We start from the raw sequence: 15,730 nt of genomic DNA, 5'->3' as shown, positions 1-15,730 counted from the left end.
GAACATTTGTACCGATTTTTAAATTCTTTCAACATTTGTAAACATACCTTTACTATGGATTTTATTGAAACTTTCTAGAAGATATCATTTTATCTAAACCTTCTAAGATGTCTAAACAGCCTGTCATATTCCTTACTCATGGAGCTGGACCATGTTTTTATTTGGATGCCAGTAAAGAAAAGTGGTACAAAGGGATAGACAAACACTCAAATTGTGCAAAATCATTCAAAGATTTAACAAAAAATGCAAATTTTAAAGAACCACCAAGGGCTATATTAGTGTTGAGTGCCCACTGGGATGAAAATATATGTACTGTACAAACGAATAATAAACCAGAGCTATATTATGATTACAGTGGATTTCCCCCTGAAGCTTACAAACTAACTTGGAATGTACCTGGAGATGTTACTATGGCTAAGAATGTAAAAGTTTTGCTGGAATCTAAAGGAATACAGTGTATGGAAAACAACAAAAGAGGCTTAGATCATGGTGTCTTTGTCCCACTGAAATTGGCTTTCCCAAAGGCAGACGTCCCAGGTATTGTTCTCAAGTTATTAATTTTACTTTATTTGTTTCATTTAGATATAGTCACTTAATCCTACAGTACTTCTGAAAAATCGATGTTTATTTGAATTTATATTCTTTAAAAATTGAATTTTTTCGTTACAAATGGAGTTTTTATAAGAAATTCTGAATATGACATGTATGAAAAGTGTGAAGTCTGTCCTAGGTTGATGTTACATTTGACAGCCTATTTTGGACTTGCTGTGTCACATCTAAGAAGGGAGTATGTATGTATATTCATGATCTTAGACGGGAGTATTGTAGTAGGTTACTGACAATGTCAGTGTGACTACTTAAATTTAAGTTAAAAAAAAATCATCATTGAAAAAAATGAAAAGACGTTTTCATGCATCCAATAAAAATGAGATTGGAAAATTGCTTTCTAGATTTAACTTTATCAGGAATTCTCAAAATTGAATATTTGAAAGCTGAGAATGTATAAGAACATAAAACAGCAGAGTTCGTGAAAAGTGGCAGTCCTCAGGATTTTACCACCAAAATTTTGCATAGGACTGACAAAATTTTAGCATTTTTCAATAGAATTAATAGTGAGGACCAGTAGATTTTCTTCAAGAACCACCAGGGAAAAAAAATTTCACAAACTCTGAAACAGTTGGAGAGCTATATCATGTATATGACCCAAAAAAAAAGCCAATTCCATGCAAGGTTAACTTTGCTAGTATTTTTATTACACAGACCTGATATGTATTAAATTTGCTTGTTGGTTTTATATAAATATCTCAATTGGCTTCAACATGTTACAAATATGTCACTATTTTCAACTAATAACTGTCACTAATGTTGTGTTTTTCGTTTAGTTTTTCAGGTGTCACTGCTGAGAAGTATGAATTTAGAAGACAACATGAAGATTGGAGAGGCTTTATCAGAATTAAGTAAAGATGGAATTCTCATTGTAGGAAGTGGTTCTGCTACCCATACCGGTCTGTTCGATAAAAAAACAGCTGACTGGGCTCTTCAGTTTCAGGAATGGATCCAAGATGTTGTCACAAATCCAGATTACTCACCAGAACAGAGAAAATCCAAACTTTTAGAGAGTGAATCTCAGTCTTTTCTCCGATCTGCACATTCAAGATTGGACCATTTTTTACCTATACCAATGGCTTGTGCAGCAGCAGGGTATAAAGCAGGGAAAATACTTTATTCTGAATTTAAAGGGAGCATGTTGATGGAACATTACTTATTTTGATATTTTAATATTAAAACAATAAAATAAAATAAAAAAGACAGAGTTAACATAACAAATTTTCTGTAGTGACTTAAAGAAAGCATCTATACCAATCACATTTATTTGAGACCATTTCATGTAGAATTGAACTCAACTCAGCTAATCAGAGACAATTTTTGCTCGAGAGTGTGATCTACTAGAGAAATGAGCATGTAAAACAAAATTAAGCATATTTCCGTTAGTTCTTTTCGTTGATAAAAACTTTTCACTCTTATATACTTTTACATGTACTTCTATACTCTTATAATCTGTGTATAGATCTAAGGGCATCATTTTCATACCTTACTATTTGCTGTGTCATGTTTTCTTTTTTTTGTTGTTGATATTTTTATATATATGCCTGTACAATATATTTTATAAGATGAATATGTATTTATGTTATACATATATATGATGTTACAATATTTTATCTTATCTATTGTTTTGTTGTCAAACATATATTAAGAAGTTACTGTTAATAAATTTGTTTTGCTTCATATATTTTTCTTTTAATTCTGTACATTTTGTAAATCTGTATACCCAATCGCCACTCAATTATGAACAACACAATGAAAGCTATATTTATAAATCATATTTTGATAATTATTTTCACCTTGTATGTCCTGTAATTGATCACATCTATGGCAGCAGGTCTGTATGAATAATGGTCCCATTGGCAACCCAACATGTCTTCTTTTTTTTTATTAGTAAGGAACATTCTTCTTATCAATATTCAAGCCAATTTATTCATACTTGTTCTGACCATTCTTATAGTTGAGTAAAATTTTATATTTCAGATTTAAGTTTCAATAATGATCAGTAATAACAGGCAAATCAGCGAGTCCAGGGAAAATGGATAATCTTGGGATATAATTCCTTTCAGTGTAATTATGAGAGAGTTTACTTCCTACAAACTAATAACCTCAATATAAACAGGTTCAAAAGATGACCAATGTTAGATGTAAAGGGATACTTATAAATTGCCATAGTCAATTTTCTGTCAACCAATCTGAAGTGTTACTATTTAAACTGTCACAAATGGCTGATTTGTCTCATTGTCAATCATACCACATCTTCTTTTTTATAGGACGTTGTGAGTTTGAACTTTGCTTAAAGTTAGGTGCTTTGAACTCTGATTGATTAGTATCTGCTAGCTTATCTGTAGAAGTTTATTGGTTCTCAGGTTTGAAAATATACAGCAAATTAGGCATTTTTTTTGTCATTTAAAAAGGGACATAACTCGAGAAAGTTTTAAAAAAGATGCCAGCCAAACTAAAATTTTGATCAGTGTTTGGTGATACTAAGCAATGCGTATACATTTTGTCACATTTGGTTGAGTAAAGTCAAGTTAGAGTGGAAATAGCCAATTCACCAATTGTTCCATTTATAAGGGACATAACTCAAGAACAGATACAGTAACTCCACCAAAGATTGAACTTGGATCTATTTGGTGGCAATAAGCATTGTGTATGAATTTCATAACATTTTTGGGCGAGGCAAAGTTAAGATAAAGTTTGTAAACAATTCAGCAAATTGTAATGTGTACAGGGACATAACTAAAGAACAGTAAATGTGATGCCACTTAAATTAGAGCTAGATCTTTTCAGCATAGTGTAAGTTTCAAAAAATTTGCTGAGGTAAACTTTAGTTAAGAGAAGGGAATTACAGGAAGTGTGAACATACATACAGACGAAACAATGGTAAAATAAAAACCACTTTGCCTTTGCAGCTTCGGCATGATAAAAAGTTTATTCCATGAAATAATGTTGGCAAATATTATTCTTAACAAATTGGATTTTTTTTTAATAGAATCAGTTTTATAAGAAATTTGCTGAAGCAAATGAAATATTTTTTCTCATATTTCAGACAAAAAAATTATGGATAGTAACCTAGCCTTGGAAGCACGAGTTCCAAAGTTGTTTGTCTACATGTAATAAAGGAACGAACCAGATAAGGTCAAACCAGCTATAAAGGTCACATACATTTAGAGAAAACTTCTCTTATCAGGTTATCCTCTTCTTGTTCAACTTGTAGTAATTAATACTGTGGATTCATTGTTTGTCGGATACCAATTTTTGTGGATTTATTTTGGTACAGGTCAATTGAGAATTTATATCTTCAACCATTTACAAATGTTCTATTTTATAGTGTGTTTTTCTTATTGTGATGTAACAATCTTGTTTCAGATAAGGGTGAAGGTTTGGTACCATTAAAACCTGTCCCATGTCAGGAATTTGGTGTTCAGTTGTTGTCTTTTGTTGATGTGGTTCATAAGTGTTTCTTGTCTTTTTGTTTTTTATATAGACTAGACTGTTGGTTTTCACGTTTGAATGGTTTTACAATATTTATTTTTGAGGCCCTTTATAGCTTGCTGTTTAGTGTGATCCAAGGCTCCGTGTTGAAGATTGTACTTTGACCTATAATGGTTTGCTTTTATAAATTATGTCTTGGATTGAGAGTTGTTTCTTTGGAACTCATACCACATCTTCTTATGTCTATATAAGGTTGCATGCAGACTTAGACAAAACCAGGAACACTAATATCCATGAAAATGCATGTTTTCCTAAATCCACAGTATGCATTTTTTACCTCTATTCAAAGGTCTCTCATAAGATCAGTTTTCTCTGGTTCTGAAGGTGACCTTTACACTCAATTGTTTTCTAACAAGATTCAATCAAAAACTCAAAAATACATATATATTTATTTTTCATGAGCAATATCAAATTCTGTTTAACTAATGAACAACATAAAAATATACCAAAATGCTACTGTTTTACAATTTATGCACAATATAAATTGAAGTATTTTTTTACAATTTAGTTGTTCATAGCAAAATTTCATGTTTTTTTCTCATCTAAAATGACATAGCAATCAATAATACTACTCTATCATGGTCCCATGGTTACCTATAGTACTAGATTTTGACCTCACAGTCTTTTTTTTTCTGATCGTGGAATAATCAAGGTTGTTGTTAACAACCTAACCAAAACATGACATGTTTATAGTCTTATATACAGCACATATGACCGTCTACATAATTAATTGTCAATTCATTACCATAAAATATGAACTAAATGTAAAACGAATTCGTAAATGATAATTACATACTAAAACAAATCCATGTAGTCAATTAGAATAACTCAACCAACGGTGATTTAAAAGAAGTAAACAAGACAAAAAGTTGTTTGTGATAATATACACAATGACAATATTGATGATATAGATGATTATGTAGCTGCCGTTAAAGTCTGTAAGGGTTTAACATCACCGGAACTCAATCCTGAATCGTAACAGTTCATATTTGTATTACTTTTCTTTAATGAACCTAAAACAAGAAAAAAATAAAATAAAATAAATATTTCACAATATCCTAAATGTATATCAAAATTAACACACAAATGGGATGCATTCAAGTAAGTCAAGGCTTATTTTTTTTTTGCTTTATTTTGTTCAATATTGGCATAATTTTATGATTTTCAGTTTATTGATATTTGAAATTTGATATTGCTGTGCCTGCTAAGACTTATCCAACTCTAACCTTAATTGTTAACAAAATATACTTCATATCAGATTGAGACAACCCTGTCACACTGATTAAGGCTGTTGATTTTTCTCATATGAATTGTCATGGTGGGGCCATTTATACAGTGTGGTATGGGTTTTGTTCTTTGTTGAAGGTTGTAATGGTGACCTATAGCTTCTTACATCAATGTCATTTGGACTCTTATGTCTCATTGGCAAAAATTCCACATCTCCTTACCTTTATATTAAGTCATTAAATTGGAACATTGTGTACTGGCATATGTTTAGCATATATTATGCACAATAAAAAGATGTTTACAGCAATGAATTCCCAGATTTTCAAAAAATTATTGTGATGTTTTTCAACGATGCATAAAATACAACAGCATCAGTTTTGCAATAACAAAAGCTTGCATTCAAATTTTTTTTAGAAAACCCATTTGGTAGAGAAGTTTTTCTCTTGAAAATTGTCAAATCTCCTTGACAAAGAGATTATATCAAATGGAATAAACTGAAAAATATTTTTTACCTGTTTTCCCTAAAAAAAATAATGGAAGGACCCACCTTATCAAATTTCTGTTTTTTACTTACAGAATACTTACTAGATGAATGATACTGTGATATCAATGATACAACATCCATTCTACCCATTGATGTTAAACATTCCATTAGATAAGAGATTGTACCTCCATATTCCTGTAAAAGTCAAATCATTTAAATGTGCTGATATTGCAAATATTCATCTGTCAAGTGGAAGTCATTTCTTATGTACTGGCAATTTAAAAATTCATGTTGTTTGTGGATGTGTTTGTCTTTCAGGGCATTTTGTGTTGACAGCAGATCTTTAAAAGTCTGTTAATCTTATTCACATTTACTTTGGACTCTGGAGGACAGCTAGGTATATTGTATTGACACCAGTCTAGTGTTGAAGACCAATTTTTGACATTTTTCATTTTAAAAAATTGTCTTTTGGCTTTTGTTGTGTTGGTTGAATGTTTTATTGATATATAAAAATGGCCACATCTCCTTGTCATTTATTTTTTTTAATTTTTAAGCTCTAATGATTAAAAGCATTTAATTTTTCAAATATTCTTGATATTTACTTGATATCAAAAAAGGTTATATGCAGAACTGTGTGTTTTTGCAAACAGGAACATATATATTGACATACTGTTTCTCAGGTGCAAAAAATTTGGTTTAAGAAATAGTATTGTAGTATTATTCCAATTTTTAAGACATTTAGGCTATTGGCCTTCTTCAGTTTCTTTATTTTTCTTCTCAACTACATGGCAGACATTTTTTCTTTTTCAATCATTAAGATGTTATTTTTAATAATAATATTTATTTGAAAGAAATATGCTAAATTAAACTTTGAAATAACCCCAAAATTTGTTTTTAAATGAATATCCAAACTAAATAAAAATGTAAAATACAATGGATCTTTTTCTCATAAATATAACAAATTATGGAAAAGTAAATTACCTCATAAAAATTGAGTAAAACTCTTGTCTGACTGTATCCTGGACTCTGACTGTCCATCAGCTCAAATAAACCAAGAGCATTAGCTAAAGCAATCCAGTCTCCGCCCTCACAAGGTGGGTCTAACATTTTAGAGATCTGAACTCGCACAGGGTACATTAACTTGTGCAGATCACCTAAATTATATGTACAAAATATTTTAAGAAACTGCCTGAATGTAAGCAAATTACATTCTATGTAAAAATTAAATGATTTTTCTACAGTTCAAATTGAAATAATCAAGTAATCATATTATCTTATAATGAATGTTTCATTCGTTATTTCTTAATAGTATAAGCTATTCCATAAAAACATAAAACGCCAAAAAATTTTATAAGCCTTATTTTTATGCAAACAATTACTTATTTTTTTCAATTGTTCAATACATGGTAGTTGCAATATTTTATGAATGTAAAAATGTCTGTAATAATGATTTTGAAAACAAAATGAAAGTCTGAAAATCAAAATTTTGATATAGACCATTGAATATATTACCTTCTTGTGATGGGTCTGAAGTTCCACGGTTGGCTAGTTGTATATCTTGTATAGATAACGATGAGAAATAATCTGTAGTATGTATGTAGTCACGGTCTGTTTGATCTAGCTCTTTGACATTTGAGTATGGCTCTCCTCGTAATACTCTCAAAACCTATACAAAATAATATTCATTGATATAATGTTTTATAAAGACGAAGACAAATTTTGTTAGCTCAAAAAAACTTTATATTAATTATAGAGAATTCCTTAGTAAACAATATTTATAGGGTAGCAGCAAGAATCCAGACTTTTGACTGACAAAGACCAAAAGTGTAAATTATCCTTTACAATTTTACATCAACAAAGTCACCTGTAGCACAGATGATCTAGATCAAATTAGATTAATAACATGTTTATTAACAAGTTGCACTTTATAGCTTGCTGTTCTGTGTGAGCCAAGTCTATGTGTTGAAGACCATACTTTGACCTTTAGTGGTTTACTTTTACAAATTGTGACTTGGATAGAGAGTTGTCTCATTGGCACTCATACCACATCTTCCTTTATCTATAAATAATCTTATTAACTTTTAAAGTAGAAATATTAAGTCATTTTTTTTTCAAGAAAAAACCTTAATTCTTTCCAACAATAATCCTTGAGATAATTTAACACATAAAAGAACTAATATTTCACTCAGGAAGTTTTGTCATTGCCATATTTAAATGCTTGAAATAGTACCTTTTCATTGTCCATAGCAAAATCTTCTGGTTTATAACAGTCCAAATGGGCACTAGTATTTGAAGAGTTATCTCCCATTTGTTTGTCATCTTGAACTCCCTCAAATTCATCATACAGTTCTTCTTTAACTTCATCATTCTCCATCTCTGGGTCACCTCCGGCAGCTATCAATAATGCCACAATACCAACATTCTGTCTTGCACAGGCAACATGTAGAGGTGTATTACCGTCAAAACAACAAGCATTTACATTTGCTCTAGCCTGTAGAAAGTATACAAAGATAGTTTGTATGTTTATAGAAATTCACCAAAACTTAAAAAAAGCACTAATTAAAGATGAATTTTTATTCTTGTTAACTGACCGAAATACCTTCCTAATTCTAGCATTGAGTAGACAAATGAGTAAAAATTTCAACATTCACATATAAATGCTATTTTAAACAAGAATGTGTCCATAATACACGGATGCCCCAATCGCACTATCATTTTCTATGTTCAGTAGACTGTGAAATTGGGGTCAAAACTCTAATTTGGCATTATCATATAAAGATTATATCATAGGAAACATGTGTACTAAGTTTCAAGTTGTTCAGACTTCAACTTCATCAAAAACTACCTTGACTAAAAACTTTAACCTGACAGACGGACAAACGAATGGACGGGAGCACAGACCAGAAAACATAATGCCCATAAATGGGGCATACAAAGTTTTTTTTTCAGAAATGTGCATCTATCAGTCCTTTGCAAATGAGTTGTTACATACTTCTAAATTATTTAAACTAGGAAAATCCGTAAGTATTTATTGTTTGTTTTGATGATTTAAAGTGCATATTGAAGATACAAGATATATCCTTTAAATTTCAAGTGAACACTTGTATATTAATGATAAATTTAGGTCCAGGGTCATTTGACAGTGCATTTATGATCTATATTCAGATGAATGTCGTTGGAATTTCCATATTTTTTAGGACTACAGAACAATTTATGTACATGGTACAAAAAAAAGAATGTACTTAACTAAAAGTGTTCAAGTAAAGTGATAAATGCATATACTTAAGTTTTGTTGATTGGTATTTTTCATTATACAAGCAGCTAAGAGATATGTTATCTGCTTTTTTTTTTAAATAATCTTTACCCAGGTACCTTGACTATATTTTTTCAGTTGACCTAATTAATGGAATATATGATCTCAAGATAGTCAAATATCTAAGTAACAAACCCATGCATATCAATGTATTTGTGATATACACATGAAAAAGATAAGAAAACTGCTTTATCATTTGAAAGTAAAATTGTATTTTAATTAACATCTGGGTGAATAAAAAATTTCAAATATTCCATATTCAGGCCATGTGGTCATGAATCTTTCCAGCATGATAATCATACTCAGTCTCAGAAATCAACCAATCAAAATATTGGATTTGATGTTTCAAGCACACAATCAACCAATCAAAATATTGGATTTTATGTTTCAAGCACACATTTTATTCTCCAAGTACTGAGTACAGTTTCATAACAAGGGCTTAGAACTAATGCTGGACTTGTTCATTGTTCATATCCAGAATATGCATGTAACATTTGCTAATGAGTCTAATTTTTTTGGCAATGCATTTGCATTTCTAAAAGTACAATTATCAATTAGGGTCTATTAGTAAAAATTCCTACCTCTAATATTAGATATCCAACAGTAGTAAGATCATCTCTTTCTACAGCATGGTGGAGGGGAGTCCTTCCACTCTTACCATCGGGCATGTTTATATTCCCTTTCCCTTTTGATATCAATTTCATAGCATTACAATTCTGTGTTATAGCTGCAAGATGGGCAGTAGAAAAGCCTAAAAAAATATAACATAACATTTCATTAAGTTTCCTTTTGATAAAATGGAAGACAGATCATAATCATAAGATGAATTATAATCTTAGGTTATTTCTTTCTCTAATACACAGACTGACATTTTCAATTCTTACAAATGGAACATGGAACTGAATATTCAACTTCTTTTCATTGTCTCTTCTCTCTGCTTTTTCCAGATGATGGTAACAAATTACTATGCAATTTTATTGTATGCCAAAGTTTAATTCTAGAAACAGTGAACACAACATTTCAATATAGAGCTGTCTAATTTGGTACATTGTACGTTGCGGTAAACACCTATTAATTTTATGAACATTTTAATAATTTTGCAGGTCTATATCAAATAATTAATTCTATCCCAACTGATTTTTAAACAGAAACTATCATTACAATAATTTCCCGAACTTTTAATGCTGTTATAAACAGACAACAAAAAGAACATTAGAGCTAAACAACAAATCCTAATATAACTGACACATCAGCACTTTCTTACCATCAAAGTTCTTGAGATCTAGCTCAGGGAATGGTTTATTTTTGGCTACATTACATCTTTGGTATCTGACTAGAATGGCAAGACATGAGTCTGCCCCATACAAGATGGCAAGATGTGCTGGGGAATTGCCTTTTCTGTCAACCATGGTTGGATCAGCTCCAACATTCAACAACCTATCAACTACACTTGGCTGTCCCATCAGTACCGCTAAATGAAGTGGCGTCTGCAAAATAGTATTAAACTGTCAATCTCATCAATTGTTGAGTTACACCTTCTTTTAGAGATCAATTTAATTAGGATAATACATCCATGATTGATACTTAAAGCAACATTGTGTCAAATCCTGTGATCGTGTATAAAACTGTCATTTTTAGGAGTTATATAAATCAAATCGGTTCAATCATCTGAGAAATAATGGGACTTTTGTTGGTAAAGGCATTTATATACTCTGTTATACATAAATGTCCAAAAAAAATTATATCAATTTTTATTTAAATTATCAAAAGTATTTTAACAAGAAAGCCTGAACTTTAAATATTACACATTATTTTTTACTTGAAATGTAAGTTAAAAGAACTAATTAAAATATTTAATTGAAAAATTTAAATGAGATAAAAAAAAAAATAAGTGTCGATATGATTAATATTGCTGTTATTGATTGAATGATTGATAGTTGGTGGCATTCCAAGAATTATATTTTTTATCTTTCAAGATCTCCTTTATCTTTCTCAATCTGGACAATGGCAACAAAAGGAAACTTTAAAAAAATTCTTTATCAAATCTTTTGACAATTTTTCAGGAAATTATAAAAAAAAATGTCCATTTTTGTTAAAAGTGCAATTGAATTCTATACCAGGAAATAGGTACTTTTTTTTAACATCAAGCTAAATTCTGATTAGTTGACATTTGTTACACCTCACTGACCTCGTTTATCTTATCCGTGACCTTAAGTGATCAATATTATTCTTTATATCATAACAGGATGTCAGTTATATTTTTTAATTATATTACAACCTAAATTTGATATTGTTTTCGTCCATTTGTACTAGATTTCATTTAATACATTTTTTTTATAAATACTTCTTACGTAAACAGAAAATTATCCACTGATATAATGAAAATGACCCTTTATAATTTTCTGTTTACGTAAGAAATATTTATCCTTTTAAAAAAAACACTTTTTTATAATTTCATGCGTTAAAGGCAAACTGCATATTAAATAGTTTAAATTTTGTTTAAACATACCTCTGTAATTAAAGACATCCTGTATCACTTACGACATTTGCATTTAAATGATTGCTTTAAAAAAAAACTTTTTTTTTTATTTTGGTCGTTTAAGGTTTTAAATTTGTATGGAGAAATTTGAATAAATTTTTCTTTAAACAATTTCTAATCCAGAATATTGTTGTGACTTATTAAAGCTGTTGAAAGCAATACTGCAAATTCAGAAATTATTGCGAAAAATGTGACACGGTTATAATTGCGATAATTCAAACTCGCATTTTGAAATTTTTTATATGAATTAAAAAGGAAATTTCTTAATATCTCAAAATTTAAAATCACGTTTTTTTTTAAATCACAAAATCTCACATATTGCACACTTTTATTTCTGAATTTACAGTTTTTACAATTCAGATTACTATAAAACATCTTTTGATCCCGACACGGTAGACGACTGTATATAATATTGTAATATAGATGTCAGAGAACGTTGTTAACAGTCGATTTGTATTCAATATATGGTAAATAGGTGTTGGAACTTACTGTAAGGAAAAAAAGGGAAATTTTCCCTACTGTCACAATTATAAAAGAAACAATCTTGAAAATATCCCCTTACATAAATTAATAATAGATTGGTATTCAATATATGGTTAATAAGTGTTGTAACTGACCGTAAAAAAATGAGAAATTTCCCCAAATTTTGCAATTGACACATCATTGCCAAAATATCAACTCACATAAATTAAACCTTAACCCTTTCCTCCATGGATTTTTTTTTTTACATACTTGATTTGCATAGGATTTTTTCAATGAAAAATAATCATCAGGTTTAAAGTATTAATGCATTGTGAAAACAAATTTTTCATCAATGAAATTCCAGTCAGATGTTCTCATGAATATCCTTTTAATATTAGATACATTTTTTTTTTAAGTCTGATGAAGTTTTATCCTAGGTAATACGTTTCAACTGAGGCACTACACAGGTGTCGAAAGGCATCATTATGGAGTAAAGGGGATGGCGTCAAAAGGCGTCATTATGGAAGAAAGGGTTAATGAATGACCAAAAACATGGACAAGAGAAATACAAAAATGAAACCTCAACAAAGATTTGGACCTAGAAATTGCAAAAAATTAAATTCTGAGAAAATTTAATTCCCTTCCTAAACTTTTGTTGCAGGCAAGACAAAAACTTGAATTGTGTCTACCAAGCCCAAGGGATATTGCTATGCATTACTACCAGCCTCAAATTTGTTATAGTACAGTATTTTTAAAACTCACCTGTCTAAGACTATTATAAGCACTAGATTTGTATCTACAGTATGGTAACGTTGACATGACATCTAGGAGATTGTGTATGACTTCTAACTGATTATTGATGATGGCGGTGTGTAGAGGTCTACAAAATAAAATGCAAAAGTTTCTTCTAAAACATCCTTTTTAATAAAAACAAATATAAGGAATGTAAAGGTCTATAAAATAAAATGCAAAGTTTCGTCTAAAAAATCCTATCAGATAAAATCAAAATTTATTATGTTTTATTTATTTAATATAGCACAAGATAAATGCTATGCATTTTTCTGAATTTCAAACAAAACTGACGTCACATTGTTCAAATTATGTAATTATTGTGTAAGAAAACAAACACAGTAAAAAACACTAAAACAAAAAAAACAAAACACATTTGACATTTTTGATTAACTACATGCTGGAAAGATAAATATGCATATTCTAATTTCCATATGTTTTGCTATTGAAGGAAATAAAACATTTTCCTGTAATTTTACACTATTATTACAGAAAATGTTTGATGTCATAGACCTTGAGAATAATTGCTTTGCATCAATCAGGCAAAATGGCTGTCAGATGTAGTTAATATGGTTAAGTCTAGAATCCCAAAAACTATTTAAACTTCTTGACAATGCTCTTAAACTGTCAGTGTGGATTTGTAGATATCCCTTTTTGTGTTTTGAATATTGAAGTAAATCGAGTATCAACTAAGTTTGCAACAGCCTTATTGAAATTTATACTTTGTTGAAAATTTGGATTCACTGTTATTTTTTTCCACAAAATCCACGAAAATTTGGTATCCAATTCATAATAATGAATCCACAGTACTCAAACTCATAATGAAAGCTATATATAACTTACAGATCGCCACTATCGTCTGATATTGAGAGTAGGTGACGCTGAACAAACAACAGCTGTTTTATATTTCCTGTGGCAGCATAGAACTGTAATGCCTTTGAAGTTCTGTCAACAATGTGCATAACATCATCACTCTCTGTTTGTGCTGTAACGAAAAACATTTATTGATTGATTGTTGATTGCTTATAAACATCCAGTGACAAATATTTCATGCATGCTAAGGACAACCACAAGTAACGAGGGTGGTTTTTAACTTACAACGAGGGTCTTGCACAGTCGGTATACATAGACAACAACATGAGATGAAATAAACAATTAATACATGAAAAAAAAGGGGGAGGGGTTTAGACTACCACTGGATCAGAACCAGTAAATAGTTAAAACTTCTGAATGTGCAAGACTCTCATGGGATGGGTGGTCAAAATCGTTAAACACCCTTTAAGTAAACAGTTTAATAAATAAATTAAACATTCTATATCTTATATTCAATAACTTTTTTATCTATCTAGTTTATCTACTCCCACAACAAACTAAAGGAATGACCTTGTGGTTAATGAATCATTATCAATGAAATTTTCTAATTTTTCATAATCTTTTGGTTAATAATTTTCTTAAATTTACATGAACAGTCTTAAGTTATTAATCGTCATATATTTTGAATGTAAAGTATATTGACTATTCTAGTGGAATCAGAAAATGCACTAGGGTATGGTTGGTGAAATTCAATTACACTAGATCTGCTAGGATTAATACCGGTACTTGTTAATTATAGTACCTCACAGAACTTCTTTGAAATTATTTCATATTTTCACCTATATCCCCCTAAGCTAGTCAAACTTTTATAAGTTTTTTTTCTTCTCTATATCCTATATATAACTCTTATTTAAAAGAGATATCAAAACATGATATTAAAAACAAAATTAAAGAACATAAATGTGGACATACCACTAAAATCCTGGAATTGAGATTTAACAGATATTTCATTTTCACTTTGTTCTTTAATATCCAAATTTGGTTTATTCTGTTCATCAGCCGCCATCTCAGAATCTTCCATATTTTCAACTTTATTTTCTACCAAGTCCTCTTGTACATTAAAACTTTTTTCTTCTTCTTTCATTTCATCAACAATGTCTTCAATTTTTTCATCCTTTTGAAATATATCAATGCCGTAGTCTTCAGTTTTTATTTGTCTTGAATCCTCCCGTGTTGTGAAGTCATTGGGAGGCATCTGACATTCAAATGGAGCAATTCGTTCAAGTCCTTCGTTACCGTAATCCATCATTTTCCCTGATAATACTGAATCAGATGCTGATTTGGAAAATCCTGGATGACCATAAGGTTCTACAGGGGGAAAACACACTCCCCCCATTTGTTTCGATGGAACACTGTCCGTCTCGTCATAGCCTCTTCTACCATCCCCCCCAAAATGATGAGGAGCTTGTTTTATGACGGTGCCTCGAGGAGTAAGTTGTGACCCACGGGGTTGCAGCTGTTGGGGTGATCCGCGGGGTTGAAGCTGCTGAAACGGTATGTGTTGATTACCAACTGCAAACTGCTGGAAATACATTAGATTGGGGTCCTGGTAGACATTTTGTTTCATATCTTGTTGTGGCATCTGCATCATTGGTGGGCCTTGGGTTTGCATGTAGATATCTTGGGAAAAAAGGGTAGGCAATTGGCTTTCACCGTCTGTGGTTAAATCATTAGTGCTAGCAGTTTGTTGTCTTTGTCTAGGACGACGATTTGGAGTTGCTGTCATTCTAATTGCCTGCTGCAGCTGCTGTTGTGCATTCGATACAGGAGTAGTATCTACAAGTAAAATTAGGGTTTAATTTCTTAGTGTTATATTACCTTTGGCCATATTCATTATAAATAATTTCATTCTATCAAACTACCCTCTTTATGTAGATCTTTTATGGGAAAAGGAAGCATATATATGGGGGCATTTTTTTCCAAAAGCAAATTTGAAAATCAA

General features: G+C 30.5%; 2 protein-coding genes across 4 annotated transcripts in view; one reads left to right on the top strand and one right to left on the bottom strand.

Annotated features, from left to right (window-relative positions):
* The first annotated feature begins 107 nt into the window (after window positions 1–107).
* Window positions 108–2,286, top strand: LOC143045064 (uncharacterized). Its single transcript, XM_076217356.1, has 2 exons — window positions 108–537; window positions 1,383–2,286. Exons 1-2 carry the CDS (start codon window positions 108–110, stop codon window positions 1,769–1,771), a joined length of 819 nt encoding a protein of 272 aa, XP_076073471.1. The 3' UTR covers window positions 1,772–2,286.
* Window positions 2,287–4,476: 2,190 nt separating this feature from the next.
* The window catches only part of LOC143045061 (nuclear factor NF-kappa-B p105 subunit-like), a 64,851-nt gene continuing 53,597 nt past the window's right edge, over window positions 4,477–15,730 (bottom strand). For 2 of the 3 annotated variants that reach the window (XM_076217353.1, XM_076217352.1), the window contains exons 12-21: window positions 14,701–15,564; window positions 13,759–13,900; window positions 12,889–13,006; window positions 10,390–10,612; window positions 9,707–9,876; window positions 8,043–8,303; window positions 7,325–7,478; window positions 6,794–6,966; window positions 5,914–6,007; window positions 4,477–5,114 (exon numbers count right to left, since the gene is read on the bottom strand). In XM_076217353.1, coding sequence (XP_076073468.1) covers window positions 5,017–5,114; window positions 5,914–6,007; window positions 6,794–6,966; window positions 7,325–7,478; window positions 8,043–8,303; window positions 9,707–9,876; window positions 10,390–10,612; window positions 12,889–13,006; window positions 13,759–13,900; window positions 14,701–15,564 — 2,297 coding nt within the window. In that variant the 3' untranslated portion in view covers window positions 4,477–5,016. Of the gene's footprint in view, window positions 5,115–5,902; window positions 6,008–6,793; window positions 6,967–7,324; window positions 7,479–8,042; window positions 8,304–9,706; window positions 9,877–10,389; window positions 10,613–12,888; window positions 13,007–13,758; window positions 13,901–14,700; window positions 15,565–15,730 lie in introns of all 3 variants that reach the window. The other variant, XM_076217354.1, reaches the window with a different exon arrangement.

Source organism: Mytilus galloprovincialis, chromosome 9, assembly GCF_965363235.1.
Source record: "Mytilus galloprovincialis chromosome 9, xbMytGall1.hap1.1, whole genome shotgun sequence".
Classification (NCBI taxonomy): domain Eukaryota; kingdom Metazoa; phylum Mollusca; class Bivalvia; order Mytilida; family Mytilidae; genus Mytilus; species Mytilus galloprovincialis.
This window is presented reverse-complemented; position numbering and strand designations above follow the sequence as displayed.